The sequence below is a fragment of the Hordeum vulgare genome, chromosome 6H, assembly GCF_904849725.1.
Source record: "Hordeum vulgare subsp. vulgare chromosome 6H, MorexV3_pseudomolecules_assembly, whole genome shotgun sequence".
NCBI lineage: Eukaryota > Viridiplantae > Streptophyta > Magnoliopsida > Poales > Poaceae > Hordeum > Hordeum vulgare.
In genome coordinates this window covers 98,323,549-98,349,256 of record NC_058523.1, presented here as the reverse complement: position 1 = coordinate 98,349,256, position 25,708 = coordinate 98,323,549, and the positions used below count along the sequence as shown (strand labels likewise).

Below are 25,708 nucleotides of genomic sequence, written 5' to 3'. Positions count from 1 at the left end.
TGTTATTTAGTTATGCATATAAATCTGCATGACATGAGCTCGTTATTTGACTTCAGTTGTCGAATAACAAAATTTGCTTTTAGTATTAATGTCAAATTTAATCCCCCTACCTTGTGCAGTCTGTCAGTCAAAAGAATCAGTGTGTTTTGTTGCCTCTAAGCCTTCCAACGAAGCAATGGAAATTCCTTTCTGTTACTCATACAGTAGGGAGAGCTTTTTCTGGAGGAAGCCAGCTGAGATGCTATGTAGATGGCGATTTAGTATCAACTGAGAAATGCAGGTGAGTGAGTGGTTCTTCATTTCTGTAACACACCATTTGATTGAGCCTGTTCTGTATCAATAATCGTATCTAAGGATTTTCAAGTAGTCCCTAGTGTTTTTGTGTTTAATATTTGAAATTTCTTTTCTTTGTCCATGGTTTTTATCACTATTAGTTCTTACATGTGCATATCCTTTTAAAGACAGAATATGGTTGGTGCTGTTATGGATGCAACCTATCTCTATTGCATAGCCCAAGGGGCATATATATATATATATATATATATATATATATATATATATCACACAAGATTTGGCGTACAAGGAAAGAGACATAGCCTAATAAGGACTCCTAGACCAATACTAATACTCCTTAACACCACCCCTCAAATGCAAATTGTAACAATTGCATTTGAAGAAGTATAACACTAAAAAATGATAATAAAAAAAATCCTCGTCTTGAGAGTGTCGTCGTAGTATGAAGAGTCTTCAAAACCCTGTCGAATCAAGCCAAAGGAGATAACGAGAAGATGGCACATTAGAGGAAGACGCCTCATTGGTAGAAGATACAAGAGAAGTATCAAGAGAAGATGGGTTGTCAAAAGAAGATGACACATGAAGAGGATGAAGCATTGCGCACAAAATCATAGCCCGAGAAGCTCGGCGGCATGAGAATGGACGTAGATTGACAGTACAAAAGGAGGCCACAAAAATCCTATAGAAGACCATACAAAGGCTGATGGATAAAGGTATGGTGGACTTGCATGACATGAGAAACACGAAAAGAGCAACAGACTTGGTGGACACAGCGGAAAACATAGAGAGCTAGAAGCTAGAAAGCATACACGAGACGAAAATGCAAAAGCCATAGTGTATGCAGAAGAGTCTGCAGAGGAGACCGTGAAGGCGAGATGCTGGCGAGAAGCATTAAAGGAGAGCAACTAGCAGAAGAGCACATTGCCAATGAAAGGTGTATCTGCGAAACGCAGTCGACAAATAACACCGTCGAGAATCACCAAACAGATCTGCGAAGAAGGAACACACGTATGGCACTTACGGTGACAAGGAGGAGAGCAGCATGTAAGCAGCAAACAGCCAGGCATGCGCTCTAGCAAAGGAGAGCTGTATGCCGGGAAGAAGGTTAGCAGGCCTGCTGTGGGAGCCGGCCTGGAGGCGGAGGGCAGACATGGCTGCTGGAGAGCAGGCTGGCGGGAGTGACGATCTGGAATGGCACCGCCATGCGGGGATCTGCAGACGTGGAGGAGATGGCGTCGGCCCGATCCAATTGGGCCCGAGTCGATGTGGGGGGCGGCTGAGCTGAGTTGGATCGGGATGGAACGAGGCAGCCAGTGCCTGATCTTCGAGCGGAAGCAGATGAAGAACGGGAATCGATCCAGAGGAGAGATCGACAAGCAGATGAGATCAAAAACCAATCGAGAGAGAGGAGATCGACGGGATCGACCGGGAGACCAAAAAGAATCGATCAAGAGGAGGATGAGTTGCGGTGTTTGGAAAAAAACCCCTAAACCTAGCGCATGATACCATATTATGGATGCAACTTATCTCTATTGCATAGCTCAAGGGGCTGGCGTACAAGGACAGAGACATAGCCTAATAAGGACTCCTAGACCTATACTAATACTCCTTAGCAGGTGCAAATTTGCTAAAACTTTGAATAAAAAACTGACATCAACTTGCCCTAACTGAAATAGATAGCAATTGGATCCTGTGAGCTCATATATGGCTAAGAGATCAAGGATTTTTGTCTGCTGTTTTGATTTCCAGTATATTAGTTAAGATGTTTTATACCACTTCTTTCTGTTCTCAGGTATGCAAAAGTCAATGAAGTGATGACTCGCTGCAGTCTTGGCACAGAATTAATGCCCATTGGTGAAGAACCAGCTTCTCTTGGTTTTGAGGGCACTTTTGCCTTTACTGGTCAAATGGGCCCAGTTTATGCATTTTCTGATGCTCTCTCTTCCGAACAAATAAGAGGCATACACAACCTTGGACCAAGTTACATGTATTCTTTCCTTGGTGATCAAAACTTGCTTATGAATAATGATTCACTTTACAAGGGAATTTTGGATGCAAGGGATGGTATTTCATCAAAGATGATTTTTGGCTTGAATGCACAGGTACGAACTGGCCTCCAAATAACATGTTATATTTTCTTGATCGATTGCTGGAACCAGAGAATTGATTTTCTTTTTCTTTTTTCTTCTTCTAGGCTAGCAATAATAGGACTTTGTTCAATGTGTCTTCTGTACTTGATAGTCTTGACAAGATGAAGGTTGAGGCAACCATCATGGGTGGTACAAAGTTATGCTCGAGGCGCTTGCTGCAGGACATAATTTATTGCGTTGGTGGTGTCTCTGTATTGTTTCCTCTTCTGATACATTTTGATGATGCCATCACTCATAGTGGAGAATCTCCCACTGGTGATCAGCTGGCAGGTCAAGTCATTGAGCTTGTTGCATCCGTTCTGGATGGAAATGTAGCGAATCAGCAACAGATGCATCTTCTTTCTGGATTCTCTATTTTAGGCTTCTTGTTTCAATCTGTTTCACCACAGCTGCTAAATTTCAAGACTCTTTCAGCACTGAAGCACTTGTTTAATGTTTTGACGAACTGTGGTGACGTCTCTCTCTCTGTCTCTCCCCACACAGCCGGCCACATTTTTCTGCCTGCTTGGAACTATGTGTATCACTAACCTATCTGTTCTTTCAGGTATGTCAGAAATTCTATTGAAAGATGCTCTTTCACAAATTTATCTGAACCCACATATCTGGGCATATTCAAGTTACGAAGTACAGAGAGAACTTTATCTGTTTCTGATACAGTATTTTGAAACTGACGGGAAATTGTTACCAATGTTGTGTGGACTCCCTAGGATCATTGACATTGTACGCCAGTTTTATTCAGAAAAGTTAGATTCTAGGTCTTCTAAGCCTTTGCTGCATCTGGTTACTGAACTAGTGATTGGAGAGAGACCACATATAGAAGAAATTCGCAAGATTCGTCTTCTCCTCTTGAGTCTGGCAGAAATGAGCTTAAGGTAAGTACTTTCAACTTTCAATTCAGAGATGCAATGTCATGTTTTTTCTCCACCTGTACTTCTGTATTTATCTTTGTTCTGCTATCATTGTTTTATTGTCATTCAATGCTGCCATATACACAAGTCTGAAAGATATTCCTTGGATTCATATGCTAACAATTCAACTAACTTCTGTTGTAGGCTGAAGGTCTCTTCACATGATATAAGAGCTCTTGTGTCCTTTTTCGAGAAAAGTCAAGATGTTGCATGTATCGAGGATGTACTTTACATGATTATCCGTGCTCTTTCACAGAATTCACTTCTATCATCTTTTCTGGAGCAAGTAAATTGTGTTGGTGGTTGTTACATTTTCATCAATCTTCTTAAGAGGTAATGCACATCTAGTTATTTACGAGTCAGACTTTGGACCTAAGTCATGCAGTGCTTATGTTTTGTGCACTTTACGGAGTGACAGACTTATAGCCTCCGTGTGTAAAGTTACTATATGGATCTAATTCCACTTTGACAGGGAGCTTGAGCTTTAGCCACCTGTTTAGTCAGTGATAATGCCATCTTTTGTGCATTTTGCATTTTGATCTTTGAAATAGATTCTGTGCCCATATTTTCCTGTCTAATTCTTCTGAGGTCGATAGGTCTATGCTAACATATTTTTGCCTCAGTTCCTGACATTCCTTGTTTATATGTGTAAACCATGGGCATTATGTAGTGTGGAAGATGACTGTTCTCATTCTGTATTATACTTTGCAATCAGTGTTTGTTTTAACTTCTCAGTCAGTATTGTTGAGGATGTATATTTATAACATCACCTGCTGTTCAGGGAATTCGAACCAATTCGTCTACTGGGTCTTCAGCTTCTTGGAAAGCTTCTAGTTGGAGTTCCATCTGAGAAAAAAGGATCAAAACTTTTTGGCCTTCCTGTAGGACGACCTAGATCCATGTCCGAAAATCTACGGAAAGGAATAGCAGCAACACCCCAACTGTTTTTCTATTCAATATCTGAAAGACTTTTCAAATTTCCACTTTCAGATCATTTATGTGCTACTTTTTTTGATGTTCTTCTTGGTGGAGCTAGCCCTAAGCAGGTAAATTTTGTCAAACTTCATATTGAATATGGTGATACTATGATGTTTATCCTCCGATGTTAAACTTCTGTAAACAAATAATCTGATTTGTCCTTTATATTTTTTGTGCAGGTCTTGCAGAAACGGTCCCAATCTAATAATGAGTTAAAAGATAGAAGCAGTACGTCAGTAGTGAGCTTGGCTCCATTTTATGTTCCTCAGATTTTGGTCTGCATTTTTAAATATATGCACTCTTGCCAAGACACTTCAGCACGTACAAAGATCTTGAGTGATCTTCTTGATTTGCTTGATTCAAACCCCTCAAATGTCGAAGCCATCATGGTAATTACCAGTTACCAGGCCTATATAAATTACCTCTATGTTATCATAATTCATGAATCAATTTCTTCAGGAGTATGGTTGGAGCTCTTGGCTTGAGACATCTGTGAAGCTTGATGTCTTCAGGGACTACAAATCAATTTCGAAAGCAAATGATGCCAGTTTGGAGACCAATGAGCTAATTCTTGTGAGGAACATGTATTCATTAGTCCTTTCTTATTTTTTGTGCTACGTGAAAGGTGGCTGGCATCAGCTGGAGGATACAACAAATTTTCTTCTCTTGAAAATTGAGGAGGTTGGAATGCTAATTCGTTTGTTTATGTTACAGCAATCTAGTAGCCTTTTCTCTGTCCTAGTAACTCTTTGAGTACTGCTTAATCCACAGGGACAGTTAACAAATTTCTGTCTGCTGCGAGACATTTTTGAAGATATCATTGGAAGCCTGCTCGAGACTTCTCCTGATGAGAACATATTCATTTCACAGCCATGCCGTGATAATATCTTGTACCTTTTGAAGCTGAGTGATGAATTACTTGTTGATCAAACTGGAATTAAGCTCCTGGTATGCTCTGAGCAAAACATCTTATAGAAAGAAAAAACATGCTACATTTTTGTATTTTGTATAGTGCTCCATTCACTCATTCTGTCCGTTCTCTCACAGTTCTGTCCACCTGATATGTATGCACAGTCTTCATCTGATGGCTCACCGAAAGACGACATTAGCTCTGAATTTGTGGAAATTATAAATGCTGAGAGCGACGGCCAACCTGCAAGGTAATATACCATACAAAGCTTGTGCTTCATGATGTGTACCATCAATAGGATCCTGACTACAGGTGGGGGTGGGGTTTTGAGCCAATTGAGAAAATACATTTTGCACAAACCAGGATGTAGATGCATTCCCCTTAGCTGAGCAATCAATCAGTATTTCTCTAAGGAAAGTAAACGCACAAGTAAGAGCAAGAGAAGAAAACCACAGATGGCCTCAATGAATGTATTTAGCCTTAGCTGCAAACCACGAGATCAACATATACCAACGAGAGATGATAATTTTTTTCTTTTTCGAGAAAACGCAGAGACGTGCGTTTCTTTGTATTGAAAAGAGGGAAAGTCAGTCTCAGAGGAGACGGTTACAACAGATTACAAGTAACTCAATGGACATCCCAGGATGGGGGCAAGACTACCCTAAGCCCCTTGTCCCCAGCTCTAGCCCAACATCTCATCTCTGTTATGACCGGTACAACGTACCAACGGAGGAGGCCCAATGGGCAAGGGTTAATTACGGGCTTAGCCCAAGTTATCTTACCTATCTTAGAGTCCAAGTTATATTAGAGTCCAAGTTAGAGTCCAAGTTATCTAGGGTTTAGTGGAGGCTGTCCTCCTATATAAACACATGTACCCCTTCGATGTTAGGCAGACAATAAACAGTATATTCTGAGCCCCAAACCCTAGCCGCCTCTCTCTCTCTCACGCCGCGACGGCGCCCAACCGCCGGTGCCGGCGTCCCCAACCTCGCAGCCCGCACTTCCACCCCTACAACCTACGTCCGAGACCTGGTAGAACCCTAGCCTCTACCAATTTGGTATCGGGTAGCTTGGGTTCGATGAGTTTGTCGGACCTTCCCGCCACCACCGCTGCCGCCACCACCGCCTTCCCCGCCACCTCACAGCAGCCGCCGCCGCCGCACCACTCGCCGCCGCCAGCCACCTCAGGTTCGGCCGCCTCCGGTCCCGCGGCCCTGGCGGCCGAACCCGCCCCCATCCTCTCCCCAGCGGAGATGTCCTCGGCGATCCGCGACCTCAACCTGGCGGTCTCGAACCTCCGGACTTTCCTCCAGGCTCCGTACGCAACCCCGCCACCATCGCCTCCGCCGGCGGCGCCCTTCGCGCCACCGCCCCCGGCGACTGTCGTGCCCCAGGGCCTGCCGATCACCCAGGTCCGGTGGCCGCCGTCGCCGTCCCCGCTACCGACGTGGATTGACACGCCGACCTACACGACGGCGCCACTACAGCCGACGGTGTTGCAGCCACCCGCCCCCACCTTCGGGGGGTTCGGCGGGTACACTGATCCGTACGCTGGGAGCTCTGTGGTGCCGCAGCACTCTCCTTCCGCCGCGCTGGGTCGTCACGAGGCACCTACGCGGCCTCGTCACACGTGCAGCAGCCACCCCGCTTCACCAAGCTGGAGTTCGCCACCTACGACGGCACCGTCGACCCCCTGAACTGGCTCAATCAGTGCGACCGGTTTTTCAGGGGGCAGCGGACCATGGCGTCCGACCGCACGTGGATCGCCTCCTACCACCTTCGTGGTGCCGCCCAGACTTGGTACTACGCCCTCGAGCAGGACGAGGGCGGGATGCCTTCGTGGGAGCGCTTTCGCGACCCGTGTCTCCTCCGGTTCGGCCCCCCCATACGTGGGAGCCGCTTGGCCGAGCTCGGTCGCCTTCCCTTCACCACCTCGGTGCAGGACTTCGCCGACCGCTTCCAGACGTTGGCCTGCCATGCGCCTGACGTCACGACTCGCCAACGCGCCGAGCTCTTCGTCGGCGGCCTTCCCGACCACATCCGCATCGACGTCGAGATGTGCGACCCCCAGGACTTGCAGACGGCCATGTATTACGCACGCGCGTACGAGCAGCGCGCCAACGCCCTGCAGCAGACGTTCCCGGGCCGCGGCACGCGTCCCCGACCCGCCCCGCCCCGGCGGCCGCCACCCCGACACGCCCTGCCCTGCCGGCCGCTACTGCGGCTGCCCCCGCGCCGACATGCACCTTCCGACGCTTGACGTCGGCCGAGCAGCTCGAGCGGCGCCGCAAGGGCCTGTGCTTCAACTGCGACGAGCCGTATGCGCCGGGTCATACGTGCGCCCGCCTGTTCTACTTGGAGACCGTCGACGACGCGGAGGTGGAGGCCCTCACCGCGGAGCTCAACGCCACCACACTCTCCGAGGCCGGCGTCACGACCTACGGGCCGGTCGACACGACCGCCTTCGTCGTCTCCCTTCATGCCATGGCTGGCATCAAGACGGCAAAGACGATGCTGCTTCCGGTGACGATCAACGGGGAGCGTCTCACCGCGCTCGTGGACACGGGTCCGACACACAACTTCCTGTCCGGGGACGCCATGCGCCGCCTCGCACTCCAACCGGCGGGCTCGGAGAAGTTCAGCGTCACCGTCGCCAACGGGGACCGCCTTGCTTGCCAGGGGGTGGCGCGGCAGGTTCCCGTCCTCATCGGCGACGAGCCGTTCTCCATCGACTGTGTCGGCATCGACCTGGGCTGCTACGACTTCATCCTCGGCATTGACTTCCTGTCCACTCTCGGACCCATCCTTTGGGACCTCGATGTGCTGTCCCTCATCTTCTGGCGCGAGGGCGGCGTCGCGTTCAGTGGACAGGCATCGGCGGCTCCGGCACCGTGACTCCACAGCTCCAGTTGATGGCGTCCGCACTGGACGAGGCGCATCCCCTCCTGGCCGACCTCCGGCAGCAGCACAGCGACATCTTCGACGAGCCACAGGGCCTCCCTCCCGTGCGGCCCTGTGACCGCCGCATCCACCTGCTGCCGGACACGACACTTGTAGCCGTGCGTCCGTACCGGTACCCTCAGCTGCAGAAAGACGAGCTCGAGCGTCAGGTGGCGGTCATGCTCGCGCAGGGCATCATCCGGATTTCGACATCGCCGTTCTCCGCCCCGGTGCTCCTTGTGCGCAAGCCCGACGGCACATGGCGCTTCTGCATTGACTACCGCGCCCTCAACGCCCTAACGTCCAAGGACAAGTTCCCCATCCCCGTCGTGGATGAGCTCTTGGACGAGCTACACGGAGCGCGCTTCTTCACCAAGCTCGACCTTCGCTCGGGCTACCACCAGGTGCGCATGCACCCCGACGACATCGAGAAGACGGCGTTCCGCACTCACCATGGCCACTTCGAGTTCCTGGTGATGCCGTTCGGCCTCTCCAACGCGCCGGCGACCTTCCAGGCCCTGATGAACGACGTGCTCAGCCCATACTTGCGCCGCTTTGTGCTTGTTTTCTTTGATGACATTCTCATCTACAGTGCATCTTGGGCGGAGCATCTACAACATGTGGCCATCATCTTCAACGAGCTTCGAGCGCATCGTCTTCACCTCAAGCGCTCGAAATGCTCGTTCGGCACGACCTCCGTCAAGTACCTGGGGCACGTCATCTCGCGGACGGGGTAGCGATGGACGCGAACAAGGTCGCCGCCGTCGCCGCGTGGCCGATCCCGCGGTCACCGCGGGCGCTCCGCGGCTTCTTGGGCCTCGCCGGCTACTACCGGAAGTACATCCGGGACTTCGGCCTCATCGCCGCGCCACTGACGCGTCTCCTTCGACGCGACGCCTTCTCCTGGGACGAGGAGGCGACTACGACATTCGAGGCTCTCCAGCGGGCGCTCACGACGGGACCCGTCCTCCAGATGCCGGACTTTGATATGCCGTCCTTCACCAGGGCGAGGGACCGCTCGCCATCACAAGCTCGCGGCTTACGAGCACGAGCTTATTGGGCTGGTTCAGGCGGTGCGCCACTGGCGGCCTTATCTTTGGGGCCGGTCATTCCGTGTGCGCACGGACCACTACAGCCTCAAGTTCTTGCTGGACCAGCGCCTCTCCACAGTTCCGCAACACCAGTGGATCAGCAAGCTCTTTGGCTTCGACTTCACCGTTGAGTACCGCCCCGGCCGTCTCAACACGGTCGCCGACGCCTTGTCCCGCCGCGACACTGAGGATGTCGCGGACGACGTCGCCATGGCTGGCACTATCATGTGCATTCGCTCCGGGCCATCTTTTGCCTTCATCAACGACATTCGCCGGGCAACTTCGACGGCCGTGGACGCCCAGGGCCAGCGCCTTGACGCCGGCGAGCTGGACGCGCCCTGGCGCTTGGACGAGGGGCTACTCCTACATGGCCGCCGCATCTTCGTGCTCGACCATGGCGACCTGCGCCACCAGGTCTTGACCTTGGCGCAATCTGCAGGGCACGAGGGCGTGCAGAAGACTCTCCATCGTCTCCGTGCTGATTTTTACATCCCCGGTGATGGCGCGATGGTCCGCGACTGGGTGCGGTCGTGCGTGGCGTGCCAGCGGAACAAGACGGAGACACTACGACCCGTGGGTCTACTGCAGCCGCTGGACGTACCCTCCCAGGTGTGGGCGGATATTTCCATGGACTTCATCTAGGGCCTTCCCAAGGTGGGCGGCAAGTCCGTCATCCTCACGGTGGTTGACCGCTTCTCCAAGTACGCGCACTTCATCGCCCTGGGTCATCCATATACAGCCGCCTCCGTGGCGCGGGCCTTCTTCGACTGCATCGTCCGCCTCCACGGTTTTCCGTCGTCCATCGTCAGCGATCGTGATCCCGTGTTCACGGGACATGTCTGGCGGGATCTCTTTCGACTGGCGGGCGTGAAGCTCCGCATGAGCACGGCGTTCCACCCTCAGACAGACGGCCAATCCGAGGTGGTCAACAAGGTGATCGCCATGTACCTGCGCTGTGTTACTGGTGATCGTCCACGAGCTTGGGTGGACTGGTTGGCGTGGGCGGAGTACTGCTACAACACCTCCTATCACTCCGCCCTGCGCACCACGCCTTTCGAGGTGGTCTACGGGCGCCCACCTCTGGCGATGCTCCCTTACGAGCCTGGGACGGCTCGGTCCGAGACGGCGGCGACTTACTCCGCACCCGCGACGACATTCTGGCTGAGGCACGCCAGCGTCTTCTCCAAGCACAGCAGCTGGCTCGGAAGTACTACGATGCTCATCATCGCGAGGCGGAGTTCGCGGTGGGCGATTGGGTGTGGCTGCGCCTCCTCCACAGGACCACGCAGTCTCTGGACCCGCGCTCCAAGCGCAAATTGGGACCTCGCTACGCCGGTCCCTTTCGTGTGCTGGAGCGTGTCGGCACACTCGCATACCGCTTGGAGCTGCCAGCTGGTTCTCGCCTCCACGACGTCTTCCATGTCGGCTTACTGAAGGCCTACCGCGGGGACCCTCCTGCAGCGACACCGGCCCTTCCTCCTACTTCGGATGGCCGCCTCCTTCCAGCTTCCGCACATGTGGTGAAGGTGCTACAGGCGCAGCAGCGTCGCGGCGTCTGGCATGTCTTGGTACAATGGACCGGCCTGCCAGAGGAGGAAGCGACTTGGGAGAAGCTCGACGATTTCCGCCAGCAATTTCCAGATGTTCAGCTCGAGGACGAGCTGTTTGAGAAGGCGAGGAGAGATGTTATGACCGGTACAACGTACCAACGGAGGAGGCCCAATGGGCAGGGTTAATTATGGGCTTAGCCCAAGTTATCTTACCTATCTTAGAGTCCAAGTTATATTAGAGTCCAAGTTATCTAGGGTTTAGTGGAGGCTGTCCTCCTATATAAACACATGTACCCCTTCGATATTAGGCAGACAATAAACAGTATATTCTGTTGTCGTCTCCCTCAGGAGACGAGAGCCCCAAACCCTAGCCGCCTCTCTCTCTCTCTCTCACGCCGCAACGGCGCCCAACCGTCGGCGCCGGCGTCCCCAACCTCGCAGCCTGCACTTCCACCCCTACAACCTACGTCCGAGACCTGGTAGAACCCTAGCCTCTACCAATCTCATCTTTGATCCCATCCGCGAGCTCGGAGAGCGACGGAGTGGCATGATCAAATACACACGCATTCCTATGTTTCCAGATCATCCATGGAACTAGCAGTGTGGTGGACCTCAGCGCCTTGCGGAGTGATGGTGGTGTTGCATCTCTCGCCCTAATCCACCAGTCCTGAATGGAGATATCCTGCTCCGGCGTGGGGGCTGGTAAGCGCAGCCAGGAAAGAGCCTCGTGCCAGGCTTGCCGCGCGAAGGGACATGCCAGTAGCAGGTGGTGAATGCATTGTAAAACTTATTGAGCAATGTGGTTTTTGATAGCTATCAAGGTACCAGGCAATATCGAGTGATGAATGTATAGAGCCTTAGTAAGCCTACCAAACCGGTCTTCAACCTAGCGACAAAGATCACGCATTGCTACTAAAATTATCCCCACTCTTCATTTTTAACTTTGCCTTGAGCTATATCCTTTGGCTTGACACTTACTCAAATTTGGGATTATTTCTTCTTCATTAATCACAATAAAAATGTTCATACAATGGGATTGTTTAATCATCAAAACTAGCTATGAGCTTTGATGCATTCACAATGCAATCATATGGAAAAATATCTCTAATGGGTAATGTGTACATGTTAAAGATCAAGGTGCTGAAAATATCCACTACTTGTACTGAATTGCACACTGGGGACTATCATGTATTCCTGTGCAGAACCTTATCCTGATGTTGTGAGTGCCTAATGTGTTACGTCATGGTTCTTTTTTTACAGCTCATTTGATCATTTATATTTTATACTCAGTTTAGGAGAGATTGTTATGCAATCACCACACATAGGCAGGACACAGAGACAAGCTTAGAGAAAAATAAAGTTCTGTTTGGTTCAATGGGGGAGCATGATTGGGTTCTGCTGTTTAAGATGCTGATATTACCATTTCTTCTTATATGCCTGTTAGAGATATATAGTTGTGTTATAGTAGGGCTCTTTGTATTTCCTGTTGTATGTCCGCTTCCTACTCTTTCTTATACATGTATTTCGTATATTATGAGCCTAAGACCACAGAGTAGAAAAAGTTGCTTCCTTATATAATAGAATAAGGTTTTCAAACCTTTTTTACCTCCACATGTCTGGCTGTTGACAAGGCTGTTGCTCTGTATTTTAATATTTCTATTTTGTATGTACGTTTCCTACTCTCCCATACATGCATCTGTATATATTTGGCCCTTAGGCCATGGGAATGGAACAAGCTGATTCCCTCATAAGTCATAACAATTTTAAGTGGCATACCTTAGGATTAGCGATTGCTGCTGCAGTACAAGTTACATTGTTGGGGTATCTGGTAGTTAAGCAATTCAGTATCGGTAATTTGACACTGAACTGCCTTTAGTAACTCTTGTTCACATTTCCGTTCACTTGCCTACCTTCTGTGTTGATGATATGTAAGAGCAGAACTTCTAATAATTTTATATTTACCTTCAGCAAATATATTTATTTTGCACTTTTGCAGTCTTCCTTGGAGTAGCAACATATTTACTGATGGTGAAAAACTGAGCGATGACTGGTGGAGCTTTTATGACAAAATCTGGACTCTTGTTTGGAACTTGAATGGCAAGGGACAAAACAGATCGACACCAAAGGGTTCAAATGCCTCTGTTCCATCTATTGGGCAAAGGGCACGTGGGTTGGTAGAATCGCTAAATATCCCGGCTGCAGAAATGGCTGCTGTAGTTGTAACTGGAGGCATTGGTACGGCATTAAGTTCAAAGACGAACAAAGTTACTGACAAAGCCATGATGTTGCGAGGAGAAAGGTTCCCAAGAATCATCTTCCACCTTGTAATTATGTATCTCTGCAAAGCTGGCTTAGAAAATGCATCCAAGTGTGTCCAGCAATTTATAACAATGCTTCCTAATCTTATTTCTGAAGAAGATCAATGCAAAAACAGACTGCATTTCATAATTTGGTATGGCTATCACCCTTAAGAGCATGCGAATATCCCCTTATTCTCGTGGCTCTTCTAGTAAATTCCTTCTTGCTGCAGGTCTTTACTAAGGGTTAGATCCCAGTATGGGGAACTTGATGATGGTGCACGTTTCCATGTTATTTCACATTTGATTCTTGAGACTGTCATATACGGAAAGTCTATGCTAGCCACTAGCATGTTGGGAAAAGATGATTCCGCTGAAGCAAATAGCAATAAAGAGTCCGGGTTCATTCTTAATCTTGTACAGAAGGATCGTGTTCTTGCTGCGGTTTGTCTCTCTTCATTTTTAGTTCAATAGTATTGTGCTTTGGCATGAAAAATATGATGCCTTTCATTGTCGCTCCCACCTTTTCTTTTTACTGTGCTTTTTATGATCTTTTTTTTTCCAAACACCATCAGCAAGAATAATCAGTTTGTTACTTGCCAGGCTTCCGATGAAGTAAAATACATGAAGGACGCGAAGGCTGATCGCCTGAGGCAACTCCAGGACCTAAATTCTAAACTTGACGAGCGGTTGATTGAAGATATAGAACAACTCCAAAGCTTGGAGGATGATATACAGTTTGCAAAGACTGCCGCAATTTCTGGGGATGACAATAGGAAAGCAGCTTTCAAGCTTGCATTTGATGAGGATCAGCAAATTGTTGCAGTAAGTTGTGGCTACAGTAGATTTTACAAAATATTTCAATGTTTAGTAGTTTGAATTGCATATAAACTGACATGTTTTATATCAGGATAAATGGATACATATTTTCCGCGCTTTGAGTGATGAAAGAGGACCATGGTCTGCTAGTCCCTTTCCAAATAATTTGGTGACATACTGGAAACATGACAAGACAGAGGATAAATGGCGGCGGCGAATGAAGCTGAAGCGTAATTATAAGTTTGATGAACGCCTTTGTCAACCACTGTCCACCAAATCTAGTAATGAAAACGCCGCCCCGTCTGTTGATCCTTTCGTTAGTGCCAAGATTCCAGAAAAAATGAAGCGCTTCCTTCTGAAAGGAGTGCGTGGAATCACAGGGGATGTTGATTCTGAATCATGTGAGGATAACAATGATACGAGTGAGCCTTCCCAAAATAAACCATCAGAGAATCAGGTGTCAAGTGATGCTGTAAATTCTGCAGACTCTTCAGATTATCCTACTAGTGTGCAAAATAAGAAAGAACAATCATCTACTGGTGGAGATAATGATTATGCTGAGGTAAACAGGTTTCATTATGTGTGTTCAAAATTTCGTGGATTTATTGTTGTACCCTCAGGCCCTTAGTTTTCCTTTCCATGTCCCAGGTGCTATCTTCTGTTCACTGCGTTCTTGTTACACCAAAAAGAAAACTAGCTGGACAATTGACTATCACTCGAAGTGCCCTGCATTTTTCTTTCGAGTTTTTGGTTGAAGGCACAGGGGGCTCATCTGTTTTCAACAAGTTTCAAGATAAGAAAGAATCAGATGCCAAGAGTGAGCTGGGAAGCATGGAAAAGCTGAAGGGTAATTCTGATGTAGGACGAGGCAATGAGGCTGGATCGGGTGATGCTCTGATGAAAAGTCAGTCTAACAAAATCAAACACCATAGAAGGTGGAAAATAACCAGGGTTTGTTCTCTCTCTCTCTGTCTCTGTCTCTCTCTGTCTCCCTCTCATTGTGTCTGCATTCGTGCATGTGTGTCACAGATTTGACTCCACTTTTCTTTGTTGACAGATAAGAGCAGTTTACTGGACACGTTACCTACTACAATACACTGCAACGGAGATATTTTTCGATGATGCAAATGCACCTATATTTCTTAATTTTTCCTCCCAAAATGATGCTAAAAATGTTGGTTCTCTTTTAGTTTCCTTGAGGAATGATGCTTTGTTCCCCAAAGGAAGTACAAAAGACAAAAATAGTGTAATTTCGTTTGTTGACAGAAAAGTTGCCCTTGAAATGGCTGAGAGTGCCAGGGAAAGTTGGAGAAAAAGGGAGATCAGCAACTTTGAGTATCTAATGATTCTGAATACTCTTGCTGGACGATCTTACAACGATTTAACTCAATACCCTATATTTCCTTGGATATTGGCTGACTATTCCTCAGAAAAGCTTGATTTCAATAAGTCATCTACTTTCAGGGACCTGTCAAAGCCAATTGGTGCATTGGATGCAAAACGTTTTAAGGTATTTTCCGGAGCTATGGGGAATGGCGTTCTGTCTCTCCCAGTTATTATCTCTGATAAATAATAAACAATGTGCAGGTTTTCGAAGATAGATATCTTAATTTTTGTGATCCTGATATACCAAGGTTTGACCTAAATATTTATGAATTGCATTCCTAAACTTTTTCTTGTTTCCCAATTTTTTTCTAGACACTCATTGCATCAAAATTGTGTAATTTCCTTCTGCAGTTTTTATTATGGATCGCACTACTCTAGCATGGGAATTGTTCTTTACTACCTTCTAAGGCTCGAGCCTTTTACGGCTCTGCACCGCAATCTTCAGGTCCTTTATCTGAGTAATTCTGTAGTAGCTTGAATATTAGTCTCTTACTAAATAAGTGAATTTGTTTAGGATGTGTGTATATTATTTTTTGACTTATCTTTTCACTGAACAGCAAATATTACTATAGCAAATTAGCTAATACTACATTAGTTTATATGTTTACGCAGGGTGGTAAATTTGACCATGCAGACCGTCTCTTTCAGAGCATTGAAAGCACATATAGGAACTGCCTATCAAATACAAGTGATGTCAAGGAGCTTACACCTGAATTCTTTTACATGCCCGAGTTTCTTGAAAATTTAAATTCATATCATTTTGGGGTAAAGCAGGACGGTGAACCTTTAGGCCATGTTGGTCTCCCTCCATGGGCAAAGGTAATGATTGATAATTTCTGCAATTTTTTAGATTAACTTTGTGTGAATTTACTCATATAACCAATCTAAATATTTGAAAGAGTTACCAATCTAAATGTTTGGAAGAGTTATTATTGGTTAAAGGTATAAAATATTTAGTGCACATGATGGTACAAGAATTCATGATCGAAGGAAATATGTCTTGTGCAGGGTTCACCGGAAGAATTCATTCATATCAATCGTGAGGCCCTCGAAAGTGAATATGTAAGCTCTAATCTTCATCATTGGATTGACCTCATATTCGGTTATAAGCAGCGTGGCAAGCCTGCCGTTGAGGTACATGATTTATCACCTTTTTGCAGCACACTTGAGTTAGTAGATCACACAATTTGACTTTACTAATCAAATACCAATTATCTGGAGCAGGCAGCAAATATATTCTACTATTTGACATATGAGGGTGCTGTTGATTTGGAAAACATGGATGATATGTTGCAGAAGTCTGCCATCGAAGACCAGATTGCAAATTTTGGACAGACACCCATTCAAATTTTCCGGAAGAAACACCCAAGAAGAGGACCTCCTATACCAATTGCGCACCCACTATATTTTGCCCCACAGTCGATAACAGTGACTTCTATTGTCCCTAGTGCAATCAGCTCTTCATCATCTGTATTGTTCATTGGCTTGTTGGATTCAAACATTGTCTTGATGAGTGAGGGGCTCATACTGTCAGTAAAACTTTGGCTAACAACACAATTACAGTCTGGTGGAAACTTCACATTTTCTGGATCACTGGTCTCTTCCTAATGACAACTATATCTAATAGGGTAAAATTATTAGTCCATAATTGTATGTACTTTTATTCATTATCTATGTTCTTTTTTTGTAGGAGCCTTTCTTTGGAATTGGTTCTGATGTTATTTCTCCCCGAAAAGTTGCCACTTCCTTGGCTGAAAATGTTGAATTCGGAAGACAATGCGTGGCAGCTGTCCAAATTCAAGGCGACAATTATTTAATTTTATGTGGTAATTGGGAAAACAGTTTCCAGATCATTTCACTTAGTGATGGAAGAATTGTGCAGAGCATCCGACAGCATAAAGATGTTGTCAGCTGTGTTGCAGGTAGGTTTTTTTTTTGAGTGGTGTGTTGCAGGTAGTTAATCCTTTCTGATGTGTATGGTATTACATTTACTCTTCAAAATCCAGCATTAAGCAATTATAGTTGCATAAACTGCAATAATATATTATGGAATCTAACTTGCTTCCGTTAATTTGATTAGTTCTTATTTTATTTGGTCAAACATGGTCTAATTCCATCAAGTATTACTTGTTCTCAGCCATCTTGGGTATGCACTCTTAACCGGATGGAGTATCAGTTAGTGCTAGCAACTAAGCAGACCTCATAGATGCATTCTTCCATTCAATTTTGCCTTAACATCTTGGCAACACACTTTTTGTGCAGTTTCATCTGATGGAAGTGTAATTGCAACTGGAAGTTATGACACGACTATTATGATTTGGCATGCATTCCGAGGAAGATCAAATGACAAAAGATCAAAGAATGCAAGTAATGACCTATCAACTAAGGACCATGTTATCATTGAAAACCCTTATCACATCTTGTGTGGTCATGACGATATTATCACATGCTTATTTGTTAGTACGGAGCTTGATATTGTTATCAGTGGATCAAAGGATGGAACTTGTATATTTCATACATTGCGTGAGGGGACTTATGTTCGATCCATTCGACATCCATCAGGTGCTGGCCTGTCAAAGCTGGTGGCATCACAGCATGGTAGGCTAGTATTTTATTCTGATAGTGATCTCTCCTTGCATATGTATTCCATAAATGGAAAACATATCGCTTCATCAGAATCCAATGGCCGCCTGAATTGCATGGAACTAAGTCGTTGTGGAGAGTTTATGGTATGTGCTGGTGATCATGGACAAATCGTTCTGCGGTCTATGCACTCTCTAGGAGTTGTTTGGAGGTATGACGGATCTGGGAAGACAATAACTTCTTTAGCTGTGACTCCTGAGGAGTGCTTTTTGGCTGGAACCAAGGATGGTAGCTTGATTGTATTTTCAATAGAAAACCCATTGCTTCGCAAAGGCGGCATACAACGAAACAAAGTAAAATCTTCTGTAGGTTAGTGGTGTGTCGGAAAATATTAACCAGCACTCCTTGCTGCAAGTTCTGAACAAAGGTGAGTCATTGGCCACAATCAATGCCGCTTCTCATGTCATTGTTTTCTTGTTTATACCTTTTTTTATCTGTCCATCCTTCTTAATGTCTTCGTGCTGATGCCTTGGACCATTTTGTTTGTTCTCATCTCCAAGCTTGCAGAATGCTCAAATTACATAGTCAATCTGCCCTTCGGCATCTTTCCAGGGGAGAATATTGTTGTGATGCTCTGCGCTTCAATGGGGGTATTTACTGTACCTAGTCATTAATGCTTCTTATGGTACCTACAATATTCACTGTATTTACTGTACCTACTTATCACACGATTGATGGAAGAGGAATATATTTTATTGTAGTTGGCCGGCATACCTTTCTAAATTTCCAGTTGCATGCATTGGCTAATAATTGAACATTGTAGTGCACTGTCTGTTCTTCAGGATATTCTTAGGGCACGATGCTACTCCCTCCGTCCCAAAATTCTTGTCTTAGGTTTGTCTAGAAATAGATGTATCTAAATACTATAACATGACTAGAAACGGCTTGAGAAGATACAGCGCGGCTTCCTCTGGGCGGGGCGTGAGGCTGCAATGGGAGGGCACCGTCACGTCAACTGGCGCACTGTCTGCCGGCCGCTCGCCTACGGCGGGCTGGGCATTCGAGACCTGGAGCGCACGGGGCTAGCGCTCAGGCTCCGCTGGCTCTGGCTATCGAGGACGGATGCCGACCGTGCATGGCAAGGCCTTGACCTACAGTTCTCCCCTGAGGAGCGCGGCCTATTCCATGCATCCACCCTCATGCTAGTAGGTGATGGCCTCACCGCTCTGTTCTGGGAGGACCGATGGTTGCATGGGCAGTCAATTCGCGAGCTTGCGCCACTCCTATACCTATGCATCCCCAAGAACAGAAGAAAAGTGAGGACGGTGGCGGAAGGCATCGCCGGCAATGCCTGGGCCCGTGACATTAGAGGTGTGGTGGGCCTGCAGGAGATAGGCCAATACTTGAGGACTTGGCAGCTCGTCGCTCGCATCAATCTGTCCTCGGAGCCGGACAAGCTCATCTGGAAGTGGACGGCCAACGGCATCTACTCGGCGAGGTCTTGCTACCGGGCAACCTTCCATGGATCATTAACATGCCACTCTTGGCAGCTCATTTGGAAAGGTTGGGCTCCCCCGAAAGTCAAGTTCTTCCACTGGCTTGCGGATCTGGACCGCTGTTGGACCGCAGCCAGGCTCGCGCGCCGAGGGCTCCCTCACCACACTCGCTGCCTCCTATGCGACCAGGAGCCCGAGACTATCCAGCACCTGCTGATCTCCTGCTCCTTCGCGCGGCAGGCATGGCATGAGACGCTGTCCTGGCTGCACCTCCCGGTCCCTCTGCCGATGCATGACGCTTCCATCCAGGACTGGTGGAGTAGGGCGCGAGACGCCACCCCCCCACCGCTCCGCAAGACACTGCGATCTGTCGCGCTGCTGGTCCCCTGGATGATATGGAAGCATAGGAACGCGTGTGTGTTCGATCACATACCTCCGTCGCTGAACGAGCTCTTAGATAGGATTCAAGATGAGGTTAGGTGCTGGGCTCGGGCTGGGGACAAAGGGCTTAGGGTAGCTTTGCCCCCAACCTGGGATGTCCACTAGACCTACATGTAACCGTGCTGTAACTTCCTCTTCGGAGGCTGTAAACTACCCCCACTTTTCAATGCAAAGAAACGCAAGGCTTTTGCGTTTTCTCGGAAAAAAAAATAACATGACTAGATACATCCAAATTTAGACAAATCTAAGATAAGAATTTTGGGACGGAGGGAGTACTTATTTATTTTGACATGTCACATGTTTTCAAGAAGAATATATTTTTAATTGTAGTTGGCCTGTTGTTATGTTGTCTTTGGTTTCAAATTGCATGCCCATTGTAATTTTTTTTCTGTGAATATTCATGTTTCTATTTTGAAATCTGCAGGTCACCGGCAGTAAATGTAAAAGAGAACAGTTTGTTGCTCTTGTGTACATACAACTTTAGATTGAGGAGTTAGACTCTACAGAACGCCTGAGCTGATCAAGGTTCACAAGCAGATAATTCTTCTAACTGCAAAATGGATACATGGTAACTAATACCACAGTACTTTCTCATTCTGATTTTCAAGACGAGCTTGGAATACAGACACGGAGATTCTCACTTGAGTGATGCCTCTGATCCATCACAGTTTGCCGTGCTGCTGTACTGCTAGTTGCGTAGCTAGTGTATGTGAGTGTAACATAATCTCCTGCGGTGTTCTTACTGGTTAGGGCGAGCAACTTCCTCTCCCAATAGAATTTATCTGTATGTATTAGATGCCAGTGTCCTGTAGTTACGAAGTCATACATTGTACATGAAGCTCATCTTGTCAGTGGGAAAGTAAGCGGCGCGTGATTGTGCCATTAGTCTCTTGAGACTCAGAAACCTTCTTTTATTTTTATCAACTTCAGGGCTCGCTCTTCTTTTTATTGAGTACAAATGCCCATACGTTGCACCGGGCGAAAGCCATGCGTTCCAGATTGCCGATTGGAACATTGATATTTGCTTATTTTGTTGGCTGGGTGTACCAACTGCGATAATTGGGAACATGTTTGATGTCTCTTTTGAACGTTTTAGAGTCTTGTTTACAAAAATGATGGCAAACAAAGTCATACTCTAGCTGCATGTAGAAGGTTCTGGAACAACAGTTGAATGATGCTTGATTTTGGCTGTGATAAGTGTGTGAACCTGATGCTGGAGTTACTCATTTTGTATGAATCATGTTTGCTCTAAAACCTGAAGGTAGGCAGATGATGGCATTTTTAGTTCAAATCAGTTGATTTTGATTGATAAAATTAATATGTATACCGCGTCAATATGCGGAAATTCAAAATGGCTCCCCAAATCAGTTGAGTTTGGATTGATGAAATTAATATGCATACAACTTTGATATGTGGGAACTCAAAATGGCTCCCCAATATGTTCTTTCTATATTTGTAGCTCTTAATGTTATCTTCCTAACATAATGCTGCAGTTGAAATTACACATAATCCATTAAACCTTTGGAGTTTACTCCTTGTAAATGGCATTACATTCCACGCTGAAAGCATAACGCTCACAGGAAAACGGATTGAAAACGGATTCAATCGTTTGCTCTTTACAGCCTATGGTACAACATAACCTCAGGTAAAGCTTGCTTTATCCTACAAACACCTACAAAACTACCTGGCAAAGACATGTTGTAATCACTCTCATACACTATGGTCTTACAGTAGTAACCTAGGGTGGCAAAAAAAGGTAATGCAGCCGGTTTGCAACCTTAGTTCTCGTCATCCCCATCAATGTTGGAGAGCATGCTCTTCAGTACCTCGTAGGTCATGAACGCGATCCTAACGCTAGGAACAACCTTCAGGTACTCAGGGACCTTCCTTTTTGAAGGATTTGGCGGATGGTTCCAGTTATGCTTGATTTTTTGATTTGCGATGTCCCAGCCGTCCCGCGTAGTTGCATACGTCGCGTTACAAGATCAAGGAGAAATGTAGCTGCAATATTGAATGTACAATTTACCATGGGGATTGGAAATACCCGATTTGAGTCATGTAAGATATACAACGATTAAGGTGATCAGGTATCAAAGGCCACTTACCTGTCGACGCCGCAATACCAGATAGACTCCTAGAAAGCAAGCTCAGAACAGCATTGGAATCATTCGGCCTGATACATATAAGCCCAGAGCCATCAGATCGAATCTGACAAAATGGAAATGGAAGCCAAGGAAATATGCAGCAAAGCTAAATAAGGATGTTCACCTTTCCATTTGCCAATGAGACCTCAAGGATTCATATACATAAAAGCTGATTGCTATGCCCGGTCCAACTCCGTGTAACTCGTAAAAGTTACTAGCAAGTCAACTCAAAAACCATTCTGAGTAGAAGCATGCGGCTTACCAATAATGTGGCTTACCAATAATGTGGCCCCAAGGCCTTTATACAATCCTCTGCCACTCTCTTCTTTACAAATTGTGGACAACGTATGAAAGATGCCCTTGTAATACCTGGTGGTTTTCTGCAGAAAATTAGACACAACAAAGTTAACTTATCAGATGATGTTCCTTTGGTCTGTAAAGCTGCATTGTATGAAAGTTGAACCTAAGGATGTTGTAAGTTCCAAGTGGAAGTTAAATTGGTTGATTTGGTTTTAAGTGTTATTCACAAAAAGAAGACAAACATCATTGGTTAAGTTGAATATAGGCCCAAGGCCTTTATACAATCCTTTGCCACTCTCTTCTCTACAAATTGCAGATGTCATATGAAAGATGGCTTTGTAAGTTAACATAGTCGGGGCCTCGGGGGAGCATATCCTAGTGGAGCGGGCGCGACCCTACTTGACCAGCAAGCTTCGTGTCTTCCCTGTCCTGGACATGTAGATGGGCAAGGAGTGCTCGGTCGCCGACACACATAGGTGACCGCACTCGCGGGATGGAGCAACAGGTGAGCGTGTCAAAGTGAATAACGTCATACATAGTAGGTAATGAATCAGTTAATAGGATCCATAATAATTTGGAGGTATCATTAGTTATGGCCTCAAAGATGCAAAAGCAAAATTGGTGGTACTTTGTTAGCTAGTGTGGCCAATTTGAGGGACGGTCTCAAATAGTGTTAGACACACGTTGGTTAATCAAATAAATTCTATTAGCAACTGCAGTAGAAAGTCAAAATATTTGCACAAATATTATATCATGAGCTGAAACCTGAATAAACTAAGTTAGGGGAACAATCCTACTGTTTCCTATACCAAAAACTTTAGACCGCTACTGACACAACATAAACAAAATTCAGTTCATCAACCTAATAGTTGCAATCATTCTAATAGATGCAATCAAAATTTGGAGACCTCCAGTTACAGAAACAACAAGCAGTGAACACAATGAGATGGAACATGCATGACATTATTCTACTTGGTCCACCTTTTCTCGCCCACCGAAACTTAAAAGGTACACAGATAACTCAAGTGAAAAAAATCAATGGACCCATTTTTTTTCTTCAAAAAAAGGCAATATTATTTATTAACAACAGAGGGCCAGATGCAAGGGAATATCAACTGCACCCTCTGATCTGCGTACCATGTCTAGAGGAGCTGAGCGCATGAGCATGCTCGGCTTGTCGTAGATCGAGTCGTCCTTGCCACTGAAGCTCATGGAGTTGAACCTACAGGTGCAGTCCTATCCTTAGGAAGGAAAAATATCCTCAACTCATTCTGAACAAGAGATGAGGCCGATTCCAAAGCCATGAAGGCCATGAAATCACCCACATCCAGGTGCATCTCAAGATAGCAGAGGGAATCAAGAGATGAGGGATAGGGCGATACCTGAGCCGTCCCGTCGACTGAATGAGTCAGCGGCCGCGCTGGATTCTGACTGGATCTGCCTCACGCCGACCTCCGGTGCTTCCCCGTCCCCCACGAATCACCAACGGTCGGCCGCCGCCGAACGCTGACGCGGTGGTTACTGATGGCCACGGCCACGGGCGTGTGATGGTCAGGCTCGGCTCATGCGCCTCATCCTGAGGTAGAGGATCTCTCTCACGGAGGTGGCTGCTGATGCCCGGAACGTTGGAGGCACGCGCCATCGAGGGAGCTCGAGATGCGGTGGATCCTGCCGATCTCGACCGTATTCCGCGATGGAGGAGCGAGGACGGGCACCACAGATAGGATGGATAGGGCACGGCGGCAGAGGCGGGCGCCACACAGAGGATGGATGGGGGCGTCAGTGCCGGCGGCGGGCACCGCGGATAGGATAGATGGGGGCGCGGCGGTGCCGGTGGAGGAACCCTCATGTTCGACTTACACATGGACTACAGGTTGAATACCCAAAAGTGGAGGGGCTTTTGTGCAAAAGTGCCGACGACGTACGACAGAAGCGATACATGCTTTATTATGAGGGAGAGATTTCGGTAGCAATTCCTCCTGGAAAAGGGAAAAGGAGGACAACCCTACAGCCACCGCCGTCACCGTTCTCTCCCACCCTACAACCGCCGCCACATCGTTCTCTCTCATCATGGTCCGTTCTCTCTCCGACGTGGGTTCCTTCAGCTCCGACCGCTTCAACGATCTCCCCATCAAGGATCATGTGCCCATTGTCCTTGAGCTCGACTCACCCTCCTACAATGCATGTCGCGTGTACTTTGCGCTCCTCTTTTGCTCCTACCGCCTTGTTGATCGCGTTGATGGAAGCGTTGACATCCGCGACAGCGGATCGTTGTTGATGCGACCATTGTCAAGTGGCTATTCCTCACGATCTCGAGGGACCTCTTCGACATGGTGAACGTCCGCGATCCCTTCGCACATGCCATATGGACGTAGCTATGGGAGCTCTTCCTCGACAATCAGCTCGAACGTCGCGTCTTCCTTCAAGGGGAGTTCTTCATGCTGCAACAGAAGATCTCACGATTGACGAGTATTGCACACGTCTGATGGTGCTCACTGACGAGCTCCACGATGTTGACATGGTGATCGATGACTCCGTCGTCCCCACCAATCTCCTTCGGGGCCTCCACCCTGACCTCGGCCAGTCTGCCGACAACATCTCGCTCATCATACCGACCTACGCTAAGGCTATCACCTATCTTTGGATGGAAGAGAAGCACCCCCGTCACTGCACTTGGCAGGCGACCCACACGACCCTTCAGGCTACGGCGCGCCCCCTTTCGGTCCACGCACGCCCGCTCCAACCCTGACCCCTGTGCCCGAACGTGGCCGCAAACAAAAGCAGAATAGGAGGGGTCACGATGGCTGGGGCCGCAACTCCAACTGCGCGCCACGTCCTCCCGCAACTCCTACTGTTGCACCCATCGCGGTTACACCTCTGTAGGATCTGAAGTATGTCTAGGGGGGGGGGGGTGATTAGACTACTTGAATAAATGAAAACTTAGCCTTTTCCCAATTTTAGTTGTGGGCTAGTTTTAGCAATTAAGACTAGTGAAGTTCACCCTACACATGCATACCTAAGAGTATAGCAGCGGAAAGTAAAGACATGCAAATGCTAGTTGTGGGCTAGTTTTGACACGACAATTTTTGGCGTGGTTCCGATAGGTGGCGCTGTCGTCCTTCCACATTAGTGGATGCTTCAACCCACAGAGGGTAACGACTACAGGAGTCCACGGGGGGCTCCACCCACAAGGGGTCCACGAAGAAGCAACATTGTCTATTCCATCATGGCTTACGTCCACACATGACTAGCCTCACTCATGGTAGATCTTCACGAAGTAGGCGATCTCCTTGCCCGTACGAACTTCTTGGTTCAACTCCTCAACATGAAGTAGGAGGCTCCCAAGCGACACCTAACCAATCTAGGAGGAACCACCCTCCAAAAGGTAATACATGCGGTAGAACGATGAACTCCTTGCTCT

General features: G+C 47.2%; 1 protein-coding gene and 1 pseudogene across 4 annotated transcripts in view; one reads left to right on the top strand and one right to left on the bottom strand.

The window, feature by feature from the left end:
* The window catches only part of LOC123401261 (BEACH domain-containing protein B), a 32,436-nt gene extending 11,702 nt beyond the window's left edge, over positions 1 to 20,734 (top strand). The window contains exons 17-41 of one of the 4 annotated variants that reach the window (XM_045095012.1): positions 120 to 280; positions 2,087 to 2,396; positions 2,489 to 2,894; positions 2,989 to 3,316; positions 3,497 to 3,685; positions 4,134 to 4,398; positions 4,510 to 4,719; positions 4,790 to 5,011; positions 5,102 to 5,278; positions 5,405 to 5,490; positions 12,818 to 13,273; positions 13,352 to 13,562; positions 13,722 to 13,943; positions 14,029 to 14,499; positions 14,586 to 14,888; positions 14,995 to 15,447; positions 15,525 to 15,571; positions 15,675 to 15,768; positions 15,936 to 16,142; positions 16,332 to 16,457; positions 16,548 to 16,919; positions 17,014 to 17,245; positions 17,586 to 18,333; positions 18,467 to 18,556; positions 20,268 to 20,734. In XM_045095012.1, coding sequence (XP_044950947.1) covers positions 120 to 280; positions 2,087 to 2,396; positions 2,489 to 2,894; positions 2,989 to 3,316; positions 3,497 to 3,685; positions 4,134 to 4,398; positions 4,510 to 4,719; positions 4,790 to 5,011; positions 5,102 to 5,278; positions 5,405 to 5,490; positions 12,818 to 13,273; positions 13,352 to 13,562; positions 13,722 to 13,943; positions 14,029 to 14,499; positions 14,586 to 14,888; positions 14,995 to 15,447; positions 15,525 to 15,571; positions 15,675 to 15,768; positions 15,936 to 16,142; positions 16,332 to 16,457; positions 16,548 to 16,919; positions 17,014 to 17,245; positions 17,586 to 18,280 — 6,243 coding nt within the window. In that variant the 3' untranslated portion in view covers positions 18,281 to 18,333; positions 18,467 to 18,556; positions 20,268 to 20,734. Of the gene's footprint in view, positions 1 to 119; positions 281 to 2,086; positions 2,397 to 2,488; positions 2,895 to 2,988; positions 3,317 to 3,496; positions 3,686 to 4,133; positions 4,399 to 4,509; positions 4,720 to 4,789; positions 5,012 to 5,101; positions 5,279 to 5,377; positions 5,491 to 12,817; positions 13,274 to 13,351; positions 13,563 to 13,721; positions 13,944 to 14,028; positions 14,500 to 14,585; positions 14,889 to 14,994; positions 15,448 to 15,524; positions 15,572 to 15,674; positions 15,769 to 15,935; positions 16,143 to 16,331; positions 16,458 to 16,547; positions 16,920 to 17,013; positions 17,246 to 17,585; positions 18,334 to 18,466; positions 18,592 to 20,267 lie in introns of all 4 variants that reach the window. The other 3 variants (XM_045095010.1, XM_045095009.1, XM_045095011.1) reach the window with 3 other exon arrangements.
* An 887-nt stretch (positions 20,735 to 21,621) lies between these two features.
* LOC123405157 lies at positions 21,622 to 23,929 on the bottom strand (annotated as a pseudogene).
* Positions 23,930 to 25,708: the final 1,779 nt, after the last annotated feature.